Consider the following 23007-nt stretch of genomic DNA (forward strand, 5'->3'; position numbering starts at 1 on the left):
TACCCTTGTCGGTGTGGCGAAAGCGCTTGTTCATCTGCGCCAACTCTCGACGCAAGATACTTTGACGATTTTCGAGCGGAAACACCTTCGACAGCTTCAACGAAAGCTCGCACAAGTCATCCGTGAGCTTCATCGTCGCGTCGAACGTTTTCCTTCGAAGATTCAACGCCTTGGCTCCATCCTCAGCCGGTAACCCCTTCGTTCCGCACACGCCAAAGAGCGACGACAATCCACCCGAGGGTGATCGTAATCCCGCATCTTTCGTCTTGCCCGGTGACTTCTCTTTGTCTTTGTGATGATCTCTATTCTTCTTGCCCGAGTCTTTTCGCGAACCGGAGGGAGAAGACCGAAAGGAGAGCGCTCGCGAGACGCCGGCGAGGAAACCTCCCGCGGCGGGCGGCGACTCCACCCTCTTCCCATCGAAGCCATCGCTCGATCTTCGCCCCGGCGACTTCGCCATGCCGAATATTCGTCTCGGTGGCGTCACGGGTTCCGGAGTTGACTCCGCGGGCGCTCCCGTCCGCCCGTTCCTCGGCGGACTTCCTCCTCGCTCCGTCGTCGCCGTCGCCGCCTCCGTCCCCGCGCTCTCCCCTCCCATCGGCACCCGCTCCTCAAACGGCGCCGGCCACGTCCCATTCTTCACCGCTTCCCTCGCGCACTCGTCCCTAAAATCCAACACCGCCTTGGACTCCGCGCTGTCCCCCGCCGCCGCCGCCAGCAACCAGCATATCTTTGTCGCCAGCCGCAGCGATCGTCGACTCGTCATCACCATCATCCTCTCAAAGCTCGCCAGGTGTCCCGCGTCGCTCCCGCGCTCGTTCGTCTTATTTTCCACCGCGTGCACCCACATCGTGACCATCTGGCTCAGGTACCGCTCCAGCGCCTCGTCCGACGTCTCTCGATACAGTCTCGCGCACAGGTAGTCGCTCACCCCCGCGTGTTCGCGTCGCTCCCACAGGTTCGACACCGCGATCCACGCGTCGAATCGCTCGAGGTGTTGAAAGTAATCCAGCAGCACGCGCGCCCGCTCGCGCTCGCGCGCGATCGCGCTCGCGTCGTCGCGCGAGGTCGTCGAGACGCGCGCGCCCGAGTCCCCATCGCGCGCGACGCCGACGCGCGCGTCGTCGTCGTCGCGCGCGCGCGCGAGGGCGTCCGCGCGCGCCGCGCCGCGCGTCTCGCTGTCGACGAAGCGTTCGAGGGAGTCGGCGAGCCAGGCACCGCCGCTCTCGTGCCGGGCGTGCCGCGACGCGCGATCCATGGCGACGCCGGCGAGTGCGGAGACGCGAACGCGATCGAACCTCGATCGCGCGCGCGTCGATCGCGTTTGAAATTCAATCGTCACGACGTCGATCGACGATGGACGCGATCGAGGTTCGATCGAGATCGAGAGGTCGAGACGCGAGAGCGACGCGACGGAGACGCGAGAGGCGCGCGAGGCGCGCGCGGGAAGGGCGGGATTTCACTGGTGTTACAGGGATGATGGGTTCGGTGATGATCGTCGCCGGCGAATCGATCAACCGGGATAGGTCTCGGTGAGCGCGGATAACGTCTTCGGTAAGCCGACGAATTTCAACTCGCCCCACTGTCGCCACGCGAAGGCGCACGTTAAACAGTTGAGCACGATGGTCGCCGCGGCGAAAATCAGGGAAACCAAACTGTAATCTGCGTTTTTGCACACGTAATAATCCGAACTCAATACCACGGACGCGCACTCGGTGATGGACATGACGACGAACGTCGCCATGGCCGCGGTGAACAGCGCGTAGGACGCGAACTCCGTCCCGGGCGGCGGCGCCTTGCGAATCACGTACATCGCGATCAAGATCACCGTGTACGCCCAGAATCCCGCGTACACACCGACGACGCCCTTAAATTGATAAAACTTCGTGAATCCACACCCCGCTTCACCGCAGTCGTTCAGCGTGCTCAGCTCCGGCCCCGCCAGTCCCTCGGTTTGTTTCGCCATGAACGAAAACGTCGTCAACGCCATCAACTGTTCGTTCGTCGTCGTCGTCGCGTCCTAGGTCAGTCTCCGCGCGTGCGAGTTCACCGTCGCGTCGCGTCGCGTCGCGTCGCGTCGCGTCGCGTCCCACGCACGCTCTCCACGAGCAACGCTCGAAACTTTGGATTCTTCATCAGCCTGTGATTCATCAGCGACGTCCCCTCCACGCTCGCTCCCACGCGTTTCAGCAGCGGTTCCCGCGCTTCGTCCGACGCCCCGGGCGCGTCGTCCATCGTCTCATCGCTCGCCATCCCGCGATATCCCTCGTCGTCGTCGTGTCGTCGTCTGAAGCGACGGCTCAACACCTTCGAGGTGTTGAGCCGTCGATCCATCGATCGATCGATGCGCGATGCGATCGACGCTTTGAGTTTCGTTTCATATCGTCGATCGACTCCGCGAGGTTCGACGCGACGCGATTTCATCGTTCGACCGCTCGAACGTTTGCGGCGACGGCGCGGCGCGCGCCGCACACCTCCGCGCGCGGAGGCGTCACCGCGCGCGCGCGTCGTCGATCGCGCGCGAATCCGCGAACGCGTCGCGCGCGCTTCCCGACGCCGCCGATCGCGCGCGCGGCGCGGCGTCGCGTCGAATGCCCCCGTCGACGACGCTGCTCCGCGCGCGCGATCTCGAGCGCGCGCTCGCCGAGCCGTGGCCGAACGCGCGATGCGCCACGGCGCTCGACGACGCGATGATCGACGCGCTGAAAAATCGGTTCGCGATCATGACGCCGTTCGCGAGGCGCGGGGCGGTGTGCGCGGCGATGTTGGCGTCGAAACGCGCGACGAGCGCGCGCGCGATCGCGACGTGGCGGGACGTCGCGGCGGGAGACGCGGATGAGTGGGTGCGAGCGATGGCGCGGGCGATGGATGAAAGCGGGGAAAGATTCGATTGCGACCGATTCGCGACGGATGTGCCGGTGGTGCGTGTGCGAGCGATGCGCGAGCGAGGGGAATGCGACGAGAATTCATTCGGGAAGGCACCGTGGTGTGAATGAACCCTAACGCGAAGGACGCGGGAAACGACGCGGGAAACGACGCGGGAAACGATTACTGACGAATGAACGCCGCGGTGTTTGGTAAACTTAGGTGAATACCGCCGTGCGGGCGATAAAGGAGACGATTGCGAACGCGGGGGAGGATGGGATGACGCGAAGACCGCGCGCCGACGCCTACCTGACGATGAAAGAGCCGACGGCGCATGGACACTTCACGCTGAGAGAACGGCGCGAGCCGAAGAAGCGGCCGATGAGTGCGGGAAGTCGAGGTGCAACGATCGCGGGCGATGGTTCGTCGCAAGTGAATCGCGCGCAGGCGAACATCTTTGCGCCGTCGCGCAAGCCGACGGCCAGCGGAGGCGCTTCGTTTTTGCGCGACACGGGTCGATCTGGCAGTGTCGGTGCCGCGCGTTCGCGAGTCGGTGGCGGCATTCCTCGTCCAGGGGCGAAGACTATGGTCATCGACGTCGCCGAAGCCGCGCAACTCGGCGCTACTTCGCAAATCGACGATCCTCTCCGAGCGCAAGCGCAGGAGGAACGCGATCGCAAACGTCAACGAGAAAAGGAGGCCAAGGAGCAACGCATGCAGAGATTGATGCAAGAAATCGAGGCAAAGAAACAAAGGGAATTGACGAGAAAACGCGAACGCGACGAAGAAATTTTGGAGAAGAAGAAGGCTTACCGGGCGGAGATTGAAGCAAAGCGCGCGAACAAGCGCGTCGCTTCCATCGCCACGCCGTCGCCCACGGACGAACCGGCGACGTGGTGAATAGTGACGGAATAGTAACAAAAAAGACACAGAGTATCCGCTTGCGCGCATTCGTGCGCGCAGCGCGCTCACATGACTGCGCATTCGTGCGTGGTTTGTACAAAAAAAGCCGACTCCCGCGTCGGAGCAAAAAAAATTGATAAGCGCTCGAGCGAGCGCGACGAAGAAGCGAGCCAACTTCGTCGTTCGAGCGTGGAGTACACTACGATAGCTACCCCCTAGCGAACGATCGTCTCGATCGTTCGATGAAATTCAGAACCAACCAGGAAACCGGAGAAAAATCAAATCGTCCCGCGTCTCGCCCGCTCGAGGCCCCCACGTCGTCGCCCGCGCGCTCCGGTGACGTCACTTCAACGCGTCATCTTTCGTTCGCCATGTTTCGCGCCGCCCTGCGACGCGCGTCGACGCACGCGAGCTTGAACGCGCGCGTCCGCGGCGCGTTTCGCGCGCTCGCGACGTCGGCGACGCAGAAAACCGGCGGTATTTACGAAGTGCGCACGTACGACATCGAACCGTCGCGACTGGATGAATACCTCGCCATGTGCGCCGACAGCGCGAACGAACGCAAAAAAGTGACGAACGAAGGTTTCGTCGGATTCTTCGTCACGGAGCTCGGCGGTGACGCGCACGAGGTGACGCACGTGTACCGATACGACGATTACGACGCGCGAGACGACGCGCGAAACGCGATGAAGCGGAGCGAAACGTGGACCGCGTTCCTGAAAGCGTCGAAACCGATGGTGAGACGACAAAAGAGCGAGATATTCTTAGAGGCGACGAAAGCGACGGCGAGCGCGGGAATGGAGGCGAACGATGTGCTGCGACGGGCGCGCGAAGGGAACGGAGGACGCGCGGACGGCGTCTTCGAGTGGCGGCGGTATCAGCTCGAGTTGGGATACAACCCGATCCCGAAGCTCGTCGACGCGTTAGCCAAGGGACTGCCGTCGAAATTAGCGAGCGATCGAGACGGGCGCGGGGAGTTGGTGTGGATGGGATACAGCGACGTGGGGAAATTGAACCAATTCGTCGAGCTGTGGCGATACGACTGCTATCAGGATCACATAAAGGCGCGCGAAGCCGCGCGGTCCGCCGATGCGTGGCGCGCGGCGATCAACGAGATCGCGCCTATGGTTCAAATGTTTGATACGCAGCTCATGCGACCAGCGGCGGCGTCGCCGATCAAGTAAACCGTCGTCGTTGTAATTTTTAATTCGTTCGTTTGTCGTCGCCTCGACGCCGCCGTCGCGAGCCGTCGGCCGTCGCCGCGCGTCACAGCGCGGCGCTCCATCGCATGCGCGCGACGACGCACGCGACGACGTCGATCGCGATGCAAGGAACTAACGGCGCGCGCGACGCGACGGCGACGGCGCACAACGGCGGCGCACAACGACGCGCGGCGACCGCGCCGGCGCACGCACAAGATGGCGAAACCGCGACGACGATGCGGACGACCGAAGGCGCGCGGCACCGCGTCATCTTCTTCGACTGCGACGATTGCCTGTACAAGAACGATTGGCGCACGGCCAACGTGCTGACGGCGAAGATTGAGTCGTACACGACGCAGAGGTTGGGTCTGCGAGACGGCGACGCGTACGCGCTGTACAAAAAATACGGCACGTGCCTAAAGGGATTGATGGAGGAGAAGTACCTGGACACGCAGGAACACTTGGATGAATTTTTACACTACGCGCACGATATACCGTTGGATATTGAGCGAGACGAGAAGCTTCGAGCGATGCTGCTGAAGATTAAGACGCCAAAGTGGGTATTTACGGCGTCCGTCGCGGCGCACGCGCGGCGGTGTTTAGAGAAGTTAGGAATCGATGATTTATTCGAAGGAATCATAGACGTTCGCGCGGTGGGGTGGGAAACGAAACATTCGCCTCGAGCGTACGAAGCGGCGATGCGAATCGCGGGCGTGGACGACCCGTCCGATTGTCTGTTTTTGGACGATAGCGTGAGCAATATGCGCACCGCGCGCGAGGTCGGATGGACGAACGTGCTGGTCGGTACGCACGCTCGAGATGGAGGAGAGCTCATCACGTGCGATCATGCCGATCACATCATCGCCACCGTGCACGAGTTCGAGGCGCTCATGCCAGAACACTTTGACGAAATCGAAGACGCGGCTCCGGGCAAGCGCGAAGAGGACGCCGTGCCTGGAGCGCCCAACTGACGTCGCAGACGAACGAGCGACTGAATGAGTGAGCGACTTAACTTACTAAATATATTTGAATTGATAACAAGAAGCCATGGCGGTGCGCATGCCTTTCGCACCTCACTCAAGCGCGCGCCTTCCCAAAAGTCCGCGAGCGCGACGCCGCCGCACTTCACCTCGCGCCCTCGAACGTGCCCCACGCGCGCGCCTCGACGATGGATTGTTGCGCACGCGTCGACGCGCGCGTATCCGCGCGCGAGGCACCCTCGCACGCGCGAACGCGACGCCTTCGTCCTCGCCACCATTTTTCGGCAAGCTCGACTTTGACGCGTCGCACGCGCGCGCGCGTGGCGTTCGCGCGCGCATCGAGCGACGACGGCGTCGCGAGTGACGTCGTTGGAGTCGTCGTCGTCGATCACGGCTCGCGCCGCGCGGCGTCGAACGAGCAGCTCGAACGGTTTGCGGCGCTGTACGCGACGGCGACGGGACGCGCCGTCGTCGAGCCGGCGCACATGGAGCTCGCACCACCGACGATCGCAGATGCGTTCGAGCGGTGCGTCGAACGAGGAGCGAACGTGGTCGTCGTGGCGCCTTTTTTTCTGTCGCCGGGACGACACTGGCAGGAGGACATACCGAGACTGGTGGACGAGGCGGCGGCGGCGCACCCTGGGGTGAAGTATTTAATCTCTGCACCGATAGGGTTGCATCCGCTTATGGCGGAGGTGATCGATTCGCGTTTGAGGCATTGTTTAGCGCACGTGAATGAAGGTGGACCAGAGTGTGATGTTTGTGCGGGGTCAAAGTTTGGGTGCGAGCTTCGGCGAACGAGTTAGCGAGAGCAGAAATAGCCGACGGCGTTTGTCGTTACATGTTCTTTCCTAGTAAGCGTAAGCGTAGCGCAGATGTACAAAAAAGATGCGAATTTATTTTTTTTTCTATTTTCTTGCCGCGTGGTACAGCTCAATGTAATCCAACGCGGGTCTGTTCCATGAGAAATCGCACGACATGCAGTTTGCTTGCAAGGCGTGGAATTTTTCTATGTCGTTGTAGAACAGATCAATGGCACGGTTCAACGCGTAGTCAATATCGTGCGCTTCTGTACCGTCGAACTGAAATCCATTCGGTGTCATTCCTTCCCATTCAGCCTTGGCGTGATCGTGATCGTAATCAAATACAGTGTCCGCGAGACCGCCCGTACGACGAACGACGGGAACGGTGCCATATCGCATCGCAATGAGCTGAGATAAACCACACGGTTCGAACATCGACGGCACGAGAATCATATCGGAACCAGCGTAGATCAGGTGCGATAACGGTTCGTCAAAGTACAAGTGCAAGGCGGCATCGTTGAAATGGTTCTGTTTCAAAGCATTCGCCATGTCTTCAAACTCGCGCTGCACGTTCGGATCCGGGGCGCTTCCGAGCAGCACGACCTGACAACCTCGCTCGAGCGCTTTGAAAATGGCGTGCTTGATCAGATGAATTCCTTTTTGATGCGTAAGACGCGTTACGACGCCGATGAGCGGTACGTCGCTCTTGTTTGAAATGTTACTCCTCGAGCACAAAGCTGCGCGACAAGCCGCCTTGCCTTCAGCAACTGTGTCTATCTCATATGATACCGGTAAGCACTTGTCATTCGCTGGATCCCAGATATCGGGATCGATCCCGTTCACCACGCCGTGGAATTTTTGGAGTTGATGAGAGATGGAGTCGTGACCTGAAATCTCTTGCGCGTACGATCTCGACACCGTTGTCCCAATTTGACTGTAATCCATCGCCTCGCGGATCAAGCTTTGACCAAAGTCGAGGTTGTGAATGGTGAACACCACTCGAGGGTTACCTAAGCCATAGTTGTGATAGTCTTCCCAGTACACCTTGGCCACGGGTGCGGTTTGCCAATCGTGACAGTGAATGATGTCGGGCTGTCGACCGCTTTGCAACATCCATTCCAAAGCTGCTCGACTAAAGTATCCAAATCTCTCGGCATCCGTCAAAGGAATCTCCAAGTAGTCGGTACCGTAAATCATGCCAACCTTGAACATACCATTGTCTGGATCGATGAAGTAAGTCTTCACTCCCTCTACGGTACCGCTGAAAACGTGGTTGTAACAGCCACCCCACTGAAAGCCTTCCTCCTCCTTCAAGTCTTCGATGAGATCGTACTTGAGGACGTCGTATTTCGGAAGAACGACTTCAACTTTGTGCCCTTCCGCTTGAACAGCCAATCCGAGTGATGTGACAACATCACCAAGGCCACCAACCTTGGCGATTGGAGCCATTTCGACGCTCACGCTCACGACGTGAAGCGGCTTCTCCACCACGGCGACACCTTTTTCATCCTTGCCTCCGATCACGGGAATGTGATAGTCCATGTTGTTACGGTTATCGTAGTGAGCTCCTTCGTGGTTTCCGTTGGAGAACACGAAATCCATCATGTACGCGTCGGTAGGGATGTTCAACTCAACTTCCATGCGCTTTTCGCCCTTGACAAGAACCTCAGTCATGGGGAGTTTGAAAGTCTTTTCGTGCGACCATCTGTTCCAACTCCCCACGATAAACACGCGCTCAGACCCTTTGAGCGACGTGTTATTGGGATTATAGAACAGCTTCATGATTTTGCCTGCCTCCAACTGACCCGGCTCTGTGAAAAGTACATGCTCTTGCTGCTTGAGCGTCACCGCTTGCGCCTTCGCCTTTGCCTCCGCTTTCGCCTTATCTCGCTTGTCCTTCTTGATCTTATCAGCCTTCTCTTTTGCGTGTCGAGCAGTCGTAATTTCTTGAAATCGTTGCAAAACTGAACTCATTCGCGCAATCTCGAGTTTTTGCGAAGCGTTGCGAACCGGAGCGTGGAAATCTGCGCGGTCGGCGTTGTCGTAAATGGCACCGCCGTCGCTAAAGACAAAATCCATCACAGCGGCAGTTGCAGGCACATCGACCGTCGCGATGAATGTATCATCAGCGCCAGTAGACTTTTCCATTCGCACTTGCTCGGCACCGGTCCAGTCATTCGAGCCGTAGTGCATAACAATGGTATTTTGGCCGTGAAGAACTCTGTTGGTGGGGCAATAGCGCACCGTGACGGGCATACCGACGACTGGTACCGCAGGTTCAAGACTCCAGAGGTTGGCATCGCTCGGTGTCGAGCCGTCCAAGTGTCGCGAAATCCCAGAAAACTTGGCTGATACTTCATTCGTGGCGATTTCCCAGTCCTTCGCGGCCATCGGGATCGCCGCCGCAAGTTCCTTCGCCTCGTCATACGCGACTTGCAGCTCAGCGGATAATTCCTGTTCCATACGGAGCTCTTCATCGAGTTCGATAGTGGAGACCGTGTTCTTTTGACTTTTGGCCAGTTCTTCGGCCGCGAGGGCTTGAAGCTTGGCTTCGGCAAGAGCAGCAGCCTTGACCTTGGCTTCGGCCTCTGCCACGGCCTTTGCCTTAGCCTCCATCTCAGCAGCGGCGGCAGCTTCAGCTTCGGCTTGAGCGGCGGCAGCTTCAGCTTGAGCTTCGGCTTGAGCGGCAGCAGCTTCGGCTTTGGCTTGAGCGGCGGCAGCTTCAGCTTGAGCTTCGGCTTGAGCGGCAGCAGCTTGAGCTTCGGCTTCGGCTTGAGCGGTTGCGGCTTGAGCTTCGGCTTCGGCTTGAGCGGCGGCAGCTTGAGCTTCGGCTTCGGCTTGAGCGGCAGCAGCTTGAGCTTCGGCTTCGGCTTGAGCGGCGGCAGCTTGAGCTTCGGCTTCGGCTTGAGCGGCGGCAGCTTGAGCTTCGGCTTCGGCTTGAGCGGCGGCAGCTTGAGCTTCGGCTTCGGCTTGAGCGGTTGCGGCTTGAGCGGCGGCTTCTGTGTTGACGGCGACGTCGATGATATCTTCATCAGTTTCTTCAACTTGCACGGTTCCCATTTCGCTAGTCTTTGTCGTAGACTTGCTCAATAAGAAGGCTTTCTCAGCTTTCTCTGCCGCTCGAAGTCTAGCTTCCAATACTTCGCGTTCTTGTCGCAACTTTTTCTCTTGCATGAGAAGCTCTTTGAGAGCGGCGCTCGCTTCATCTTTTCCGCTCGTCGCGCGCTCTTCAACTTCAGTAAACTCAACGGGAGCGGGTGGCGTCTCCACAACTTCGGAGACGACGGGCTCGCATGCTGGCTTCTGCGGATCTCGTGCCTTCGCTCTCGCCTCTGCATCTGCTCTTATCTTTGCCATCTTGGCATCCACCTGCGCTCTCACTCTGGCTCGCGTGTCTGCTTTCAACTTCTCCAACGCCGCGGCTTTCTCCTCTGGTGTTTTGGCGACAAATTTCGGCGCAGTTTTCTTTGCTTTTGCGTCTTCTTTTGCCTTGGCTTCCGCGAGACGCCGCTCCTCTTCGGCGGCCTCAGCCTTGGCGGCTCTTTTAGCTTCCATCGCCGCGCGAGCTTCGCTTTCAGCCTCGGCGGCGGCGCGCGCCTCGAGCTCTCGTTGCTCAATCGCCTTTCGAGCCGCAGCCTTCTCTCGCTTCTCCCTCAACTGTCTGTTCTCCTCCTCGAGCGCTCGAAACGCCATCAAAGACTGCCGCTCCGCCTCCAGTCGCCGCAATTCCCGCTCCATCTCAGCCTCCTCGTCGCCCTCCGCCGCGCTCGCGCTCGGCGCCATGACCACCTCCATCTTCTTCGGCACCACCCCCTGCACCCCCCCGAACGCCTCTCGCGCCCGTATCTCGCTCTTCAGCGCCGTTATCTCCCCCCGCAGCGCGCGCACGTCCGCCGCTCTCGGCGCCCCCCCGTCCTCGCTCGGCGCCAGCATCGCTCGCAGCGTCGTCTCCAGCCCCTCCAACCGCGTTCGCAGTTCCTCCGTCGCGCTCCCTCGCGCGTCGTCCGTCACCGCGCGCGTCATCGCCCGCTCCCGTCGCCCGTCGTCGCGTCGTCGCGTCCCCGTCGTCGCGCCTTTTCGCATCCATCGCGTTTCCGTCGCGTTCGCGCGCGTTCGCCCCCTCGCGCGCGCCGTCGCGACGGCGTCCGCGCGCGTCGCGATCGCCGCGCCGAGCGCCATCGCGTCGAGCGTCGCGCGTCGCGCCTTCGCGCGTCGTGCGTCGCGCGCGTCGGCGTCGCGCGCGTCTCGTCTCGCCCGGGTGTGTGGTGTGGATAACGCGGCGTCGCGCGATCGCGCGGCGTCACTATACATGGGCGTTCGTACGGCGAATCGGGCGTATAGTAACATAGCGCCGCGTCGCGCGTCGTGTCGTCAGTATACATGGGCGTTCGTACGGCGAATCGGGCGTATAGTAACATAGCGCCGCGTCGCGCGTCACATCGCGCGATGGCGCGCGCGTCGCGCGCGGAGCTCGCGCGGCGCGCGGTCGCGATCGCCGTCGCGGTCGCGGGCGTCGCGCTCGCGGCGACGCGCGCGAGCGACGACGCGCGCGCGACGGCGACGGCGACGGCGATCGCGACGCCGACGGCGCTCGACGCGCGATTTCTGCGATGGATGGACGCGCGCGCGCTCGCGGCGACGGACGACGCGCGAGCGCGCGGGATGGTCGTCGCGCGCGTCGAGGATTGGGAAGACGAACGCGCGGTGGGCGCGAGGCGAACGCGCGGGGCGTTTGGCGCGCGGGGAGGGAAAGGGGAGGTGGAGACGAGGATCGCGCGGGACGCGGCGCTCGAGCGCGGGGCGACGACGGCGGGCGCGGGGAAGGATGAGTGGGCGCTGGCGATCGAATTGATGCGAGAGCGAGCGAAGGGAGGGGTGAGCGCGTACGCGCCGTTCGTGGAGTCGCTGTACGAACACACGCCGGCGAGGGCGGTGGAGACGTCGAGAGCGGCGCGCGCGCGGTTGGAGGGACACGCGGCGGCGGAGACGATGAGAGAGTACGAACGAGACGCGGAGGATGGATGGCGAGCGGCGCGAAGGACGTTTGAGACGTTTCCATCGATTTTTTCCGTTCATGAATTCACGCGCGCGGCGTTCGAGGAGGCGTTGGCGATCGTTCGCGCGAACTCTTTCGAGGCGAGGAGCGAAGACGGGACGCGCGCGCGCGCGCTCGTGCCGATGGCGCATTTGCTTTTGCACGACACCGGGAGCGAGGTTCCGTGCGTGAAGATCGTAGACGGTGTGTTCGTCATAAACGTTGACGAGCACGAAGAGGGAGACGAGTTGTCGTGCAGTCACGGTGATTATTCCGACGCCGAGACGTTTGCACGATTCGGCGTGAGCGCGTTTTATTCAGCCGAGAAGAACGCGAGAAATAAGATAAAGTTTGCGTTTCCGAGCGAAATTTATTCCATGAAAAGCTTAGATCGATGTGGATCCGTCGAAAATATCGCATTCACGGACGCGGGTGCGACGGAAGAGTTTATGTGCGCCTTGAGACTCGCCTCGGCGAATGAAACCGAATGGGCCGCAATCTCAAAGTCTAAAGCCAGCGTTCGAGCGCTTCGTAAGAAACCGCTGAGTGAGGAGAGCGAGATAGCGGTTTACGAAGCATTATTTGCCACGCTCACCGAGTTACTGAACTCCTACCCATCGAGCGATAACGAAGACGAGCGATTATTACAAAGTCGGACGCTGCAGTCGGCGCCCGACGAGGAGCGCGCGGTGACGATTCGTCTTCGAGAGAAACGTCTCGCGCTGAGTAGTTTGAATGCTGTCCAATACGCCGGTCGTCAACAACTCGGCGGTTTGTTGTTCGACAAGCATTTTGCCGACGTGTTACCGTCTCCTGTCAACGTGCGGCAGACAAACGGATGACGCGTGATCGAGTTGTGTTTGTAGCATAAAGATTGTATTGAAAGAATATTTTTACTGTACAGCTTAATCGACATACTCAGGTACTGAGTTTAGGACTTCATCGAGCTCGGTTCTAAACTCTTCCTTGGCTCTGTTCGTTTTACCGCCGACGACGATGGCGGTTTCCTCCTGAATGGCCCATATTTGCGAATGCGAGAGCAAGCTGAGGAACGACGTCACCATCAGCCCGGCGAACCCAGCGTATACGAGTGGAACCCCTGGATCAGTTTTCAACTCCAAGCCCGTACTTCCCTTCACGTCACCGAGCATGAGCTTGATTCCATCGACGACGATCGGTTTCTTGCTTTCAGGACGGCGGACGCCCGCAAACGCGCCCTTGCTGTCGTAAATCGCCACGCTTTGGAAATCCCGAGCGACGAGAGAAATGCCTCGCCGCTGGTCATCGTCGAAACTTAATGGTAAAAACGTGCCCCATATTCGGCCCTGAAACCCTCCTTTGCCTTCTAAAGACGCCATAGGAAGGACGTATGTGTTTTCAGTTTCTGTCTCGCCATCTGCGCCGGGCTTTGCGACAGTGACTTGCATGGATGAAAGCGCCCAATCCGTTTGATACATCGTCACCCCGCCCGCTCTCAATGGAACATTCACTGATATCGTCTTTCTAGACATTTCTTTACCGTTGGGATCGACCACGCTCAGATCGGAATAAAATTGCGACACCTGCCCGTTCGGAAGGTAGTCAATCGTGAAATCGTTCACCTGAACGCTCGATTTCGCGATGCCAGGCATGGATGACAGCAGCGAACCGCGTGTCAAACCGGAGGCGATTTCAAATGAAGATCCATCTGGGACCATCACCGATCCACTCAGTCCTCCAAGACCGCTGTACGCCGCTCCGCCGAGGGTGAACAACAACGCCGCGTGCACGCCGATGGGCGCTAGTCGCCCTATCAATCCCTTGAACGCATACATTTTCTTCCCTTTGATGAAGACTTGATACCCGCGATCGGCTAATAAATCGCTGAAATCGCTCAGTCTGGCTCGAGGAACAGATTCTGCCTCTTCCATGGCGAGCAAAGTCGCGCGTCTATCCAAAAATTTCCATTTGGCTGAAACTTTCCAAACGGGCCACTGCCTCGTCACCGTGCACGCCGTCAACGACGCCCCTAAGAGGCCTAATAATCCTAAAAAGTACCACGTCGTGTAAATGTGATCCAATCCAAGGTCGAGAATCAAAGGAAAGTCTATGAAACCAAGGCTCTTATTCTCCGTGGGATAGTTTTCGACGTACCACGCAAACGACTTGTTCTGTTCAATCACCGTCCCGAGCGCAGAGAATCCCGCGATGACGAGCAATTCTCCTATCGCGAGTGGCAACGACGAGAGTGATTTCAGCGTCTTTTTCCCCATCGACGGCAGCTCGCGCTCGAACAGCCATTTCGAGAACGCCGCGTCGTCGCCGTCGCCGTCGCCGTCGCCGCGTCCCGGTCCGGGCGACGGCGCTCCCTTCGCCGCTCGCTCCGTCGTTTCCGGCCTTCGCGCGTTCGCGAGCGTTCGCGCACCGCGTCTCCGATCGACCGCTCGTCCGCGGACCGCGGCGCGGCGCGCGGGCGCGCGGTGCGCGGCGTTGAGCGGCGGCGACGCGAGTGCGCGACGACGCGCGCGCGCGGCGACGGCGACGACGACGGACGACGACGACGCGGGCGACGCGTACGCGCGCATGTTCACGACGTCGACGCCGAGGACGCTCGAGCTCGCTCGCGGCGTCGCGCGTCGTCGTGTGCGCGTCGTCGCGCGTCGGTGTCCACAACCCTGGCGCGCGCGCCGAGGCGAAACGCGGGCGCCGGAACGCGAATGAAAGAATGAGAAATGAATTCGATGAGGAGCGCGCTAGGAAACTATGCATCTTAATCTATCTAAAATCTATCGCCGCGCTCGCTCGACGTGGGAGCGAGTGTGTGGGGTGTGGTACATGCGCGCCCAAGCGGCGAGGGCCTCGCGTCGGAACGGCGGTCGGTCCACCGCCGTGTCGCCGCCGAGCAAGAACGTGGCCAAACAACGCGATCCTTCGTCATCGTGACGGCCGCCCCACACTGCATCAATGCCGGTGAGTGCGAAAAAGGCTTCTCCTGGAGGCGGGGCGCCGTTTGGGGGCCAGTCTTCTCCCGACCAATACGAAGAATCGCGACCGGCGTCTGGAAAAAATTCAAAGCCGCAATGTGCCCCACAGCGCGGGCACAAGATCGGTAGCCATGCGTATCCTTCGAACCAAGAAAACTCAGGATGTGGCTCATCGGTATCCAGGACGACATCGGTGGTTCGATCGAGGAGCTCGTACGGACTCGTCGACCAAAGCTCGCGCAAGCTTTCATTTTCGACAGTGCTCAAATCGACGGCGTTGCGCGCAAAGACCGCGTATCTATCGTACCAACCTCCGGGATTGAAAAAGATTTTACTCCTGACCGCAGTCGGAACAGTGTCTCGCAACTCAACAGAATCGGTGCGGAATCCGTCGATGTTTGAAAATTGCCGCATCATTCGAGTCGTCGTCAATACGAAGCCGCATCGATGCGTCACCGGAACGTGATTTGGCGGCATGACGGCTTCGAGCTGCAACCTGCTTAAAATCAAAGACAGACGAGAGTACGCGTCATCAATCGAGAGGACGAGCCAGCGAAACTGAGTGTCCAAAGCGATCGAAGGTATGGCATGAAGACACCAAAATGAAAATTCCGAGGGATGTCTGGCGCCGACGGGAAGCGACTCCTCGACGACTTGACGCAATGCCTCTTCCTTCCACGCGACTGCGTCCGTGAACTCGCGTTTGCTTTCGCTCAGGTAATCTAAAATTTTTCCCATCAATTTTCTGCTATCGTGCACTCGATTATCGCGCTTGTGCACCCCCAGAGTATAAACGTTGATGCCGCTCGGCGCGAAGACGTCGTCGAGCGCGACGGGTGGGAACAACGACATGTCGTGCATGCTGTTGAAAGCGTTCTCTCGCGCCTTTGTCGTGTCGAAATCATCGGGAAACTCGCACCAAACGATGTTTAACGCGCGGAACTCCACGAAGCAGGGCGTCCGATGAATCCATTGACACAGCGTCCCGACGCATCCAAACGTCGCCCCTCTCGCCGGCTCGTGCCCCTCTTCGGTCACACCGGTCGCATTCGACGCATCGAGCGCGAACACCACCAATCCCGTCGAGCGTCGCCGGACGGCACCGTCATCCCCATCATCGAGCGAGCCGTCTCGAAACGCGTCCTCGGGCGTCGTCGTCTCGCGCGTCCCCTCCAACCCCCAACCTTGCTCGACGCCATCGCGCGCGTACGCCACCAACTCTCGCGTTCGTCTCGCCGCGCTTCGCCGTCGCCACAACCACGTCGCGCTCTCCGTCGGCGCCTCGATCCTTTCTCCCGGCACTAATCCCGCGAGCGCCGACGTCGCCTCGACGAACGCGCACGGCGGCGCCGCGTCCATCTTCGACCCACCGCCTCGGCGTCCGCGGTCGTACCTCCACGCGCGCGCGCGCGCGCTTTCGACCGCTCTCCCGTACGTCTCGAACGCCCGCTTCGCGTCGATCCATCGTCGCGCGGCGTCGCCGTTCGTCTCGAACGCGTCCACCGCGTCGTCGTTCGCGGCGACGCCTCGACCGAGCGCGGCGACGTCGGCGCGATCGCGCGCGCCGTCGCCGCGTCCCGTGCGCACGGTGACGCGCGGGTACGCGTCGTCGAAGAGGTCCATGCGCGGCGCCGCGCGACGACGACGACGACGACGGCGACGCGCGGCGACGTGCCGGTAACACTATTCGTTTTCATCACTCCGCGACGCACGACGACGGGTGTTGCGCGCGCGCGATGGGCGCGCGCGCGCGATGGGCGCGCGCGATGGCGGCGGTGACGATGGTGACGCTCGCGACGTCGATCGCGGCGGCCGAACGCGTCGAACGGGAGGACGCGGTGCGAATGTATTACGTCAACGCGCGCGGTGCGACGACGAAGCGATTGGAGATGGAGCGCGCGGTGGTGGCGCTGGACGCGCGCGCGCGAAGGATCGAGCGCGTGGACGCGAAGAGACGATCGACGCTGCTGATGACGTACGAAACGGCGACGTGTGGACGCGGAAGATTCGCGCCGAGCGCGCACGCGGAGCGACGAGAACGATTCGGCGAGGAGTACTTGAACGCGCTGGGGACGTCGCTGTCGCACCTGGAGGCGGTGTACGCGGCGTACGACGACGGGGCGAGCGTTGCGTTGATCATGGAGGACGATGCGCGATGGGACTTGCTGCCGACGTGGTCGAGCGATTTGGAGAAATTCGTGGAGCGGTTGCCGGAAGACTGGACCGTGACGCAGTTGTCGGCGCTCGGCGATTACGCCGAGACGACGAAATTGTTTTACGATTGGCAGCGCGAGCGAAAGAATGCGCCGGGACAGAGTTTGACGACATTACCCAAAGGTTCGCGGCGTTTGAGCGGTACGCAGGCGTATCTGATCAGTCGTAAGGGGATGAGTAGATTAGTGAAGGCGTATCGATCGCCTGCTGGAAAAACGGATGTGTGTTCAATGACGTGCGTGGAGCTCGAGGAGTGCGTCTTGGCCGACGGTGTGCACTTGGATGAGAAGTATAGAGTCGCCACGCCGCCACTATTTGTCGAACGCTCCCCAAGCAGCGACTTTCTCGATTCGTCGCGAAATATGATTCTCAGCTGGGCCGTCTCGCTGTCGCTGACTCAAGGCAAGGCGGCAAATTTGCGCATGGACGGAGATATGATTCGCGATGTTTTGGCGGAAGGCTTGAAAGTTCCCGAACACTTGAAGCCCAACACGTTCATGGAGCATTTCAATTACCATTGCAAGCTCAATCACGGCGGTGGTTCAAAGTGTTCGATCAAAAAGGCGTACTTGGTCAACCAAAAGCCGCCACGGATGGAAGAGCCAGCTCTGGCCGAAGAAGCGCCCGTAGACGCCGAAGAAAATTTCCGAGGTCACAATGCATCCGCATTAGGTCGCGTGGTGATGTCTCGTCGAGATCTCGCTCCGAAAGAAACGAGTATCTGGTCCGAGTATTCCAAATCGACGCCCTTCATTTCGATGTTCGTCTTCGGCGCGTTGACGACGTTTGTGCTCGCGGCGAGCTTCGTGTTCGCCAAAACACGCCCCGAGTCGTCCAGGGACGAGTTACAGACCATTCTCCCTATAGATCCGCAAACTGAGGAGTATTATTCCTAATAATAAATCTTTGTTGTATTAAAGACACCTAGCTATAGCTCTATTCGTCCGACTCTGGCGGTTGCATTCGTTTCGCGTTTATAATCTTGTCCTTCAGCTCGGTGTAGTCCCCGGTGAAATCGAAAATCAACCCGAGATTGTCCACAATCTGATGCCACACCTCGCACTCACCACACTGCACCCACATCGTCCCCCGTTCGAGGACCTCAGGGTTGATCATCCGCATCGTTCGCCCCTCGCACTTGTTACACGTAAACGTCATCTGCACGCGCCGTCGCGTTCGCGGCAGCTGCACGCTCGCTCGCCCCTCTTCTTCGCCCTCGTCATCGCTTGACGATGTACCACCGTCACCCAAGACGTTGACGCGCGCCACCGATCGCGCGCGCGCGAGCGGGACGTCGTCGCGACGTCGCGCGAAGAGTCGCGTCGAGAGCGACGGCGCGCGCGCGAGGACGACCGAGGCGGCCCGAGAGCGACGCGCGACGCGCGAGGACGAGGGCGTGCATGCGGATGTTGTGCTGCGCTCGCGCGCACGCGCGAACGGCGACACGCGCCCCGGTCGGGCGAGGGTGAGGGCGAAGGACATGACGCGCCGCGCGCGCTGCGTTGTGACGACGAGCTCACTCAGATGTGATTGATCGTTCTGGTCGCATATGAATTACATAACTCGCTATACATTCGGAACATCAATCACTGCTAGCAATCGTAATGACTAAATCCGTCGTCGTTCTCCAAGCGCGTCATCGTCGCGCGCGTCGTCGCTTGCGCGAGCTTACGCGAGGGAGGCGAGGAGGGCGCTGGCGGTCTCTTGGACATCAGCAAGAAGCGCGGTGGCGGCTTCTTGGTCCTTTTGGCGGATGGAGAAGTCGAGGTTTTCGAGCTTCTTGTAGAAGGCCTTGGCTTGCGCGGCGTCCGCACCCTTGATTTCGACGAGGTTGTTGATGTCGAAGCGGAGGGTACCGACTTGGCGGCGAAGCTCGTTGGACGCTTGGGTCCAGTACTTCTTGCCGACGTACTCACCAACATCCTTGTTGATGCGAGTCTATAAATCGTAAGTGGCACATTGCATCGTCAGTCTCTCATTCGTCGTCCTCGTCACGTTCGTCGTCGTCATTCGCCGCGTTTCGCGTCGAGCGCCGCACGCACCACAGACTCCGTCGCGCGCGCCGCGGTTTCCTTTTGCGAAAGCTTTTGGAAAGAGAAGCGGGACGGGCCATCGGATCGCGGCTTTTGGTCCAATTCCAAGTCACGAGCCTTCGCGCGCACGAAATTTGTCAACAGTCAGTCTCGAGCTCTCGCGCGCGTTCGCTCGCCTCAACCACCCTCCACTCGCCCGATCGATCGATCCGGGCGGATTCGAGCGAATCTCGCGAGATTCGAGGGCGCGACGCGATTTTACGCGTAAATAGCGCTTCGAGAGCGTTGAATACGGTATTCGACCCCCCGAATGGGTTTTCCACGCTCGCATCGATCGACGCGACCGGCCCGGGTTCGACCGGTCGTCCAGGTTCGACGCACCTCGTAGATGAGCTGCAACCCGGTTTGGTTCTCCACGCGCTTGTCCGTGAGCTCGATGCCCGTCGCCGCGAACGCGGCCGGGGTCGCGCTCAAGACGACCGCCGTGACGGCGGCGAGGGACACAGCCTGTGCGCGCGCGATAAAATCCAGCACACGCGCGATCGCGAGTTCGCACGCGACGCGCGCTCGAGCGTCGGACGACGCGCGCGCGCGCGGGATGACGATCGATCGCGAATGCGATAGCGATCCACGCCCCGCGCGAATGTGCGCGCGCGTCGACGTCGAGCGCGCGTCGGTGGACGCGATCGCGCGTTTACGGAGCGGGGCGATTCGGTCAGTCGAAATTCATTCGATCGTTCGCGCGCGTCCCGGGCGTCGAAAGCGCGTCGGACGCGTCGACGCGTGCGCGATAGAATCGCATCATCACCATCGTTCGCGCTCGTATCAACCATCGATCGCTCGATCGCGGGTCCGTACCTTGTTCGCCGAGGCCTTGACGACCGTGTTCGCCTTGACGGACTTCGAGGTGGTGATCTTTTGGGCGATGGCCTTACCGGTGAAGGCGGACGTGGACGCGGCGACAGACATGGTCGAACGTTCGTGTGCGATGCGAAGTGCGGGTCGCGCCGGGCGCGCGCGGGATCGGATCGAGGTCGCGGCGGACTCGAGGTCGCTCGGGGGGGGGGGGTCGGCGCGAGTCAGGATTCGACGTGTAGGGTTTTCGACACGAATGTCACAACATTAGGCGCGACGCGCACGATTATACGGGCGTACCGCCCCGATCTCGATCTCGATCTCGATCTCGATCTCGATCTCGATCCGCGGACTCGCGCGTGAAGCCGTCTCGACCGTTCTCGTTTGGGCAATACTTTGCCACGCCGTCGTCCGAGATGGGCACGACAGATTGTTCGCCGGCGTCGTAACTGATCGACGGCGACCACACGAGCTGGATGGTTTCGCCGACGTTCTCGAAGGAGTGAATCCAACCGCACGGCATGAATAAAATGTCGCCCGCCTCGACGACGGCGCCGAAGCCGCGCGAACGCGCGATTTTGGGTTGTTTGTCCAAGTCGACGTTGAAGGCGTTCCCCAGATAGACGGGATTGTACAACTCTTCACCGCCGACGCGCGCGGAGAGCGGGTAGAGGTTTTCCTCATCGGCGCGATCCCAGACGACGGCGCGTTTCGAGCCTTGAACCACTAAAACCATCACGTGAGCCGGTTTGGCGTGATGATGCGCGTGATACGCTCGAACGCCATCGCCACTGGCGAAGAGCATAAACTTTTTGAACTCCGTAGGTCGCTCGCGAAAGAGTATCTTGGAGATATACGACCAGTCTCCGCGCAATTTCGTTTCGACAGCTGCTTTGACGCGTTCGGCGAGTGCCGGACATTGTTCAATAATGTGCCACGAGTGTACGCTCGGTGGCCATAAATTATCCGCTGGGTGTAAAAAGTCCACGCCGCGTTTTCTGGCTATTTTGGATTCCCCCATCAACTCACTATCGAAAAAATCTCTCAGTGTTTTAATCTTTCCTTTGCCTTCGAGAAAATCCAACGTTTCATTCAGCGTCAAACCTCGTGTCGTTTCGAGACGTTCGGAAAGATCTCGCAAAAGTTTTTGATGCGTCGTTTTCGTCATAGACTGGAACAATGGCACTATTTTCGACCCCAAGTCGGCGAATGCATCGCCGCATAAATCTAAAATGAGCTCTCGCGTCACGACGCTTCGTAGCACAGTTGCAAGGTTAGCGTTTTCGATCACCACTGGTTGCCCTTCCTTGACGTATTTCCGCTCGAACGCGTCAATTGATAGTGTAGATGCGTCAACGCGCTCGATGTTGTTCCACTGAAAACTCGGATCGCTCGACGACAGCAGCAGCGGTATATCATCATGTTGCGGCGCCTCGACCGTCGGCGCGCGTTTGTTTCGTTGATGATCCTCAACTCTTTCGCCACGACCGAGGTTGGCTTGATCATCTTGAATTCGAACTAAAGACTCTAGGAAAGACGTAACACTTTGGGCATCGTTCGGTCCGATGAAACTCTGTGCGATCGCATTCAACTCCTTATGATTTCGCACATACGGCCCAAAGTGTGACGTTTTCATCTCGCGTCTGGCTTTTAGTGACTCTTCCACGGGCCACGGACAATTTAATGGATCGCAACACGGCGCATTAATGTCATACTGACTTTCTGCTTGAAGCAAAGTAGTCTTAAGCGCACCCTCAAAGCCGTAACGATTCAATAAAGTCGCGCGATCTTTCAGAAAGGCGACATCTTCTTCGGCGATGCTGTACTTTTCCATCAACTCCTCTATTGTTGCGTCAGTGACTTCCGCCAAAAACGCGCTAAACGTGGAAGGAAACGTGCGGTGAATGGCACCCCCCTCCACCCAACATCTGTAATCTAAGATAGCTCCGATAGTCGGTGACCAGTTTCCGTTTTCAAGCTCCACGATGCACGCCGGTTTAGTTTCGTTGGCAGACTTTGCGTGGCACCTTTCCATCCACGGCAAAGTTTTTTCTTTCTCATAGATCACATAACCTGCAACATAGTGCCAGTGATGGCGCGTCCCGGGAATGCTCACTGTGCTGGTTTCGTCCTCACGTTTCAACATGTCCTCGTTGTCTATCAGCATCAACGACCCTTTGGCTTCGTCGATGAAGATGTTGAATATATTTCTGTCGTGGTTACCAAGGAGGAAGTCCATCAGAGTCATCCCTATGACGTCCTCTCGCTTAAGTCGCGATACAACGAGAAAAAGTTCTTTCGTCATCATGTTCTGGCCTGGTCTGGCACCATTGATATCAGTTGGCGCGATTCCCTTTGCCCAGTCTGTGACGAGAACGTGAGTGTTTTGCTTTCCACCAAGAGAACGTGTGTCGCGTGGCGTGAAAAACTTCAAAGTCTTTGCCTCCGTAGGCGACACAAGTCGCCCGAACCCCATTGTTTCGATCAATCGATGGATGGCTGATATCCTTTCCGGGGATCGATCACGCTGACTGTGGAAACCGCCACACGTTTCGTCAACCGGCGTCGCGTTTGCGTGTTGACGAAATTGTCCACGAATACCGCACCAAGCCTTGACGCTCACCTTTTTCCCTTCGCTCGTAACTCCTCGCAACACCATTGCCTCAGATTTGCCGACATACCTCCCTGGATTTCCCGCGTCGATGCGCTCAACTTTGACGTCGCAGTCGCAGCGCTCGCACCACCCACGCGAGTCGACGACGTCGTCTTCGCCCAGCTCGGAATGAGGCACGCATGTGGAGCAAGACGAACACGTCTCAAAGCTCGCGCGTGTACGCTTGTGATTTGTGTCTGCCCCGCGTTCATCGTCACTATCTTTCCGCACGTCGGCGTCGGCGTAATCAGCGTCAGCGACACCATCGGCGAGTTTCAGCGCTCTAACAGCAATCGTCTCGCGACGCGGCGACGTCCTCGTGAGTGCGACGGTGAGCACGCACACGAACGCGATAGAATAACACGGTGGTTTCCACCGCGCGGGCCTTCGACGCCTCTTCGTGGCGTGATGCCACATCGGAGGCGCGGAGTGACGTCGGGACGGCGACAAGCGAGAAGGCGTCGTAGAACGCATGGGAACTAAAGCGACGCGTGCGTAACG

General features: G+C 59.5%; 14 protein-coding genes across 14 annotated transcripts; 6 read left to right on the forward strand and 8 right to left on the reverse strand.

Annotated features, from left to right (window-relative positions):
* Positions 1-85: 85 nt before the first annotated feature.
* OSTLU_18327 (predicted protein) lies at positions 86-775 on the reverse strand (the record flags this gene model as incomplete). Its single annotated transcript, XM_001421702.1, has 1 exon — positions 86-775. A coding segment is annotated over one exon (690 nt), but the record flags the coding sequence as incomplete, so codon positions are not given.
* Positions 776-1450: 675 nt separating this feature from the next.
* OSTLU_27792 (predicted protein) lies at positions 1451-2261 on the reverse strand. The gene is made up of 2 exons (XM_001421703.1): positions 2098-2261; positions 1451-1993 (listed from the first exon to the last, which is right to left on the reverse strand). Exons 1-2 carry the CDS (start codon positions 2233-2235, stop codon positions 1514-1516), a joined length of 618 nt encoding a protein of 205 aa, XP_001421740.1. The 5' UTR covers positions 2236-2261; the 3' UTR covers positions 1451-1513.
* A 214-nt stretch (positions 2262-2475) lies between these two features.
* Positions 2476-4051, forward strand: OSTLU_27793 (predicted protein). Its single transcript, XM_001421556.1, has 2 exons — positions 2476-2921; positions 3088-4051. Exons 1-2 carry the CDS (start codon positions 2592-2594, stop codon positions 3763-3765), a joined length of 1008 nt encoding a protein of 335 aa, XP_001421593.1. The 5' UTR covers positions 2476-2591; the 3' UTR covers positions 3766-4051.
* Positions 4052-4139: 88 nt separating this feature from the next.
* OSTLU_89274 (predicted protein) lies at positions 4140-4952 on the forward strand (the record flags this gene model as incomplete). The annotated part of the gene is made up of 1 exon (XM_001421557.1): positions 4140-4952. One exon carries the CDS (start codon positions 4140-4142, stop codon positions 4950-4952), a length of 813 nt encoding a protein of 270 aa, XP_001421594.1.
* A 281-nt stretch (positions 4953-5233) lies between these two features.
* On the forward strand, positions 5234-5869 carry OSTLU_7521 (predicted protein; the record flags this gene model as incomplete). Its single annotated transcript, XM_001421558.1, has 1 exon — positions 5234-5869. A coding segment is annotated over one exon (636 nt), but the record flags the coding sequence as incomplete, so codon positions are not given.
* Positions 5870-6321: 452 nt separating this feature from the next.
* Positions 6322-6723, forward strand: OSTLU_7707 (predicted protein; the record flags this gene model as incomplete). Its single annotated transcript, XM_001421559.1, has 1 exon — positions 6322-6723. A coding segment is annotated over one exon (402 nt), but the record flags the coding sequence as incomplete, so codon positions are not given.
* A 135-nt stretch (positions 6724-6858) lies between these two features.
* OSTLU_40458 (predicted protein) lies at positions 6859-8901 on the reverse strand (the record flags this gene model as incomplete). Its single annotated transcript, XM_001421704.1, has 1 exon — positions 6859-8901. One exon carries the CDS (start codon positions 8899-8901, stop codon positions 6859-6861), a length of 2043 nt encoding a protein of 680 aa, XP_001421741.1.
* Positions 8902-11604: 2703 nt separating this feature from the next.
* On the forward strand, positions 11605-12630 carry OSTLU_27798 (predicted protein; the record flags this gene model as incomplete). The annotated part of the gene is made up of 1 exon (XM_001421560.1): positions 11605-12630. One exon carries the CDS (start codon positions 11605-11607, stop codon positions 12628-12630), a length of 1026 nt encoding a protein of 341 aa, XP_001421597.1.
* Positions 12631-12693: 63 nt separating this feature from the next.
* On the reverse strand, positions 12694-14040 carry CCS1 (chloroplast cytochrome c biogenesis protein, Ccs1-like protein; the record flags this gene model as incomplete). The annotated part of the gene is made up of 1 exon (XM_001421705.1): positions 12694-14040. The coding sequence occupies one exon, from the start codon at positions 14038-14040 to the stop codon at positions 12694-12696; it is 1347 nt and encodes a 448-aa protein (XP_001421742.1).
* A 513-nt stretch (positions 14041-14553) lies between these two features.
* Positions 14554-16110, reverse strand: OSTLU_27800 (predicted protein; the record flags this gene model as incomplete). The annotated part of the gene is made up of 1 exon (XM_001421706.1): positions 14554-16110. The coding sequence occupies one exon, from the start codon at positions 16108-16110 to the stop codon at positions 14554-14556; it is 1557 nt and encodes a 518-aa protein (XP_001421743.1).
* A 350-nt stretch (positions 16111-16460) lies between these two features.
* Positions 16461-17861, forward strand: OSTLU_25601 (predicted protein; the record flags this gene model as incomplete). The annotated part of the gene is made up of 1 exon (XM_001421561.1): positions 16461-17861. Exon 1 carries the CDS (start codon positions 16488-16490, stop codon positions 17859-17861), a length of 1374 nt encoding a protein of 457 aa, XP_001421598.1. The 5' UTR covers positions 16461-16487.
* Positions 17862-17901: 40 nt separating this feature from the next.
* On the reverse strand, positions 17902-18447 carry OSTLU_40563 (predicted protein; the record flags this gene model as incomplete). Its single annotated transcript, XM_001421707.1, has 1 exon — positions 17902-18447. The coding sequence occupies one exon, from the start codon at positions 18445-18447 to the stop codon at positions 17902-17904; it is 546 nt and encodes a 181-aa protein (XP_001421744.1).
* Positions 18448-18633: 186 nt separating this feature from the next.
* On the reverse strand, positions 18634-19967 carry psbQ (psbQ, PSII-Q, OEE3, photosystem II polypeptide, oxygen evolving enhancer 3; the record flags this gene model as incomplete). The annotated part of the gene is made up of 4 exons (XM_001421708.1): positions 18634-18903; positions 19008-19115; positions 19380-19505; positions 19857-19967. The coding sequence occupies 4 exons, from the start codon at positions 19965-19967 to the stop codon at positions 18634-18636; spliced, it is 615 nt and encodes a 204-aa protein (XP_001421745.1).
* A 172-nt stretch (positions 19968-20139) lies between these two features.
* OSTLU_18337 (predicted protein) lies at positions 20140-22923 on the reverse strand (the record flags this gene model as incomplete). Its single annotated transcript, XM_001421709.1, has 1 exon — positions 20140-22923. The coding sequence occupies one exon, from the start codon at positions 22921-22923 to the stop codon at positions 20140-20142; it is 2784 nt and encodes a 927-aa protein (XP_001421746.1).
* Between the last annotated feature and the right edge of the window lie 84 nt (positions 22924-23007).

The sequence above is a fragment of the Ostreococcus lucimarinus genome, chromosome 15, assembly GCF_000092065.1.
Source record: "Ostreococcus lucimarinus CCE9901 chromosome 15, complete sequence".
NCBI classification, from domain to species: Eukaryota; Viridiplantae; Chlorophyta; class Mamiellophyceae; order Mamiellales; family Bathycoccaceae; genus Ostreococcus; species Ostreococcus sp. 'lucimarinus'.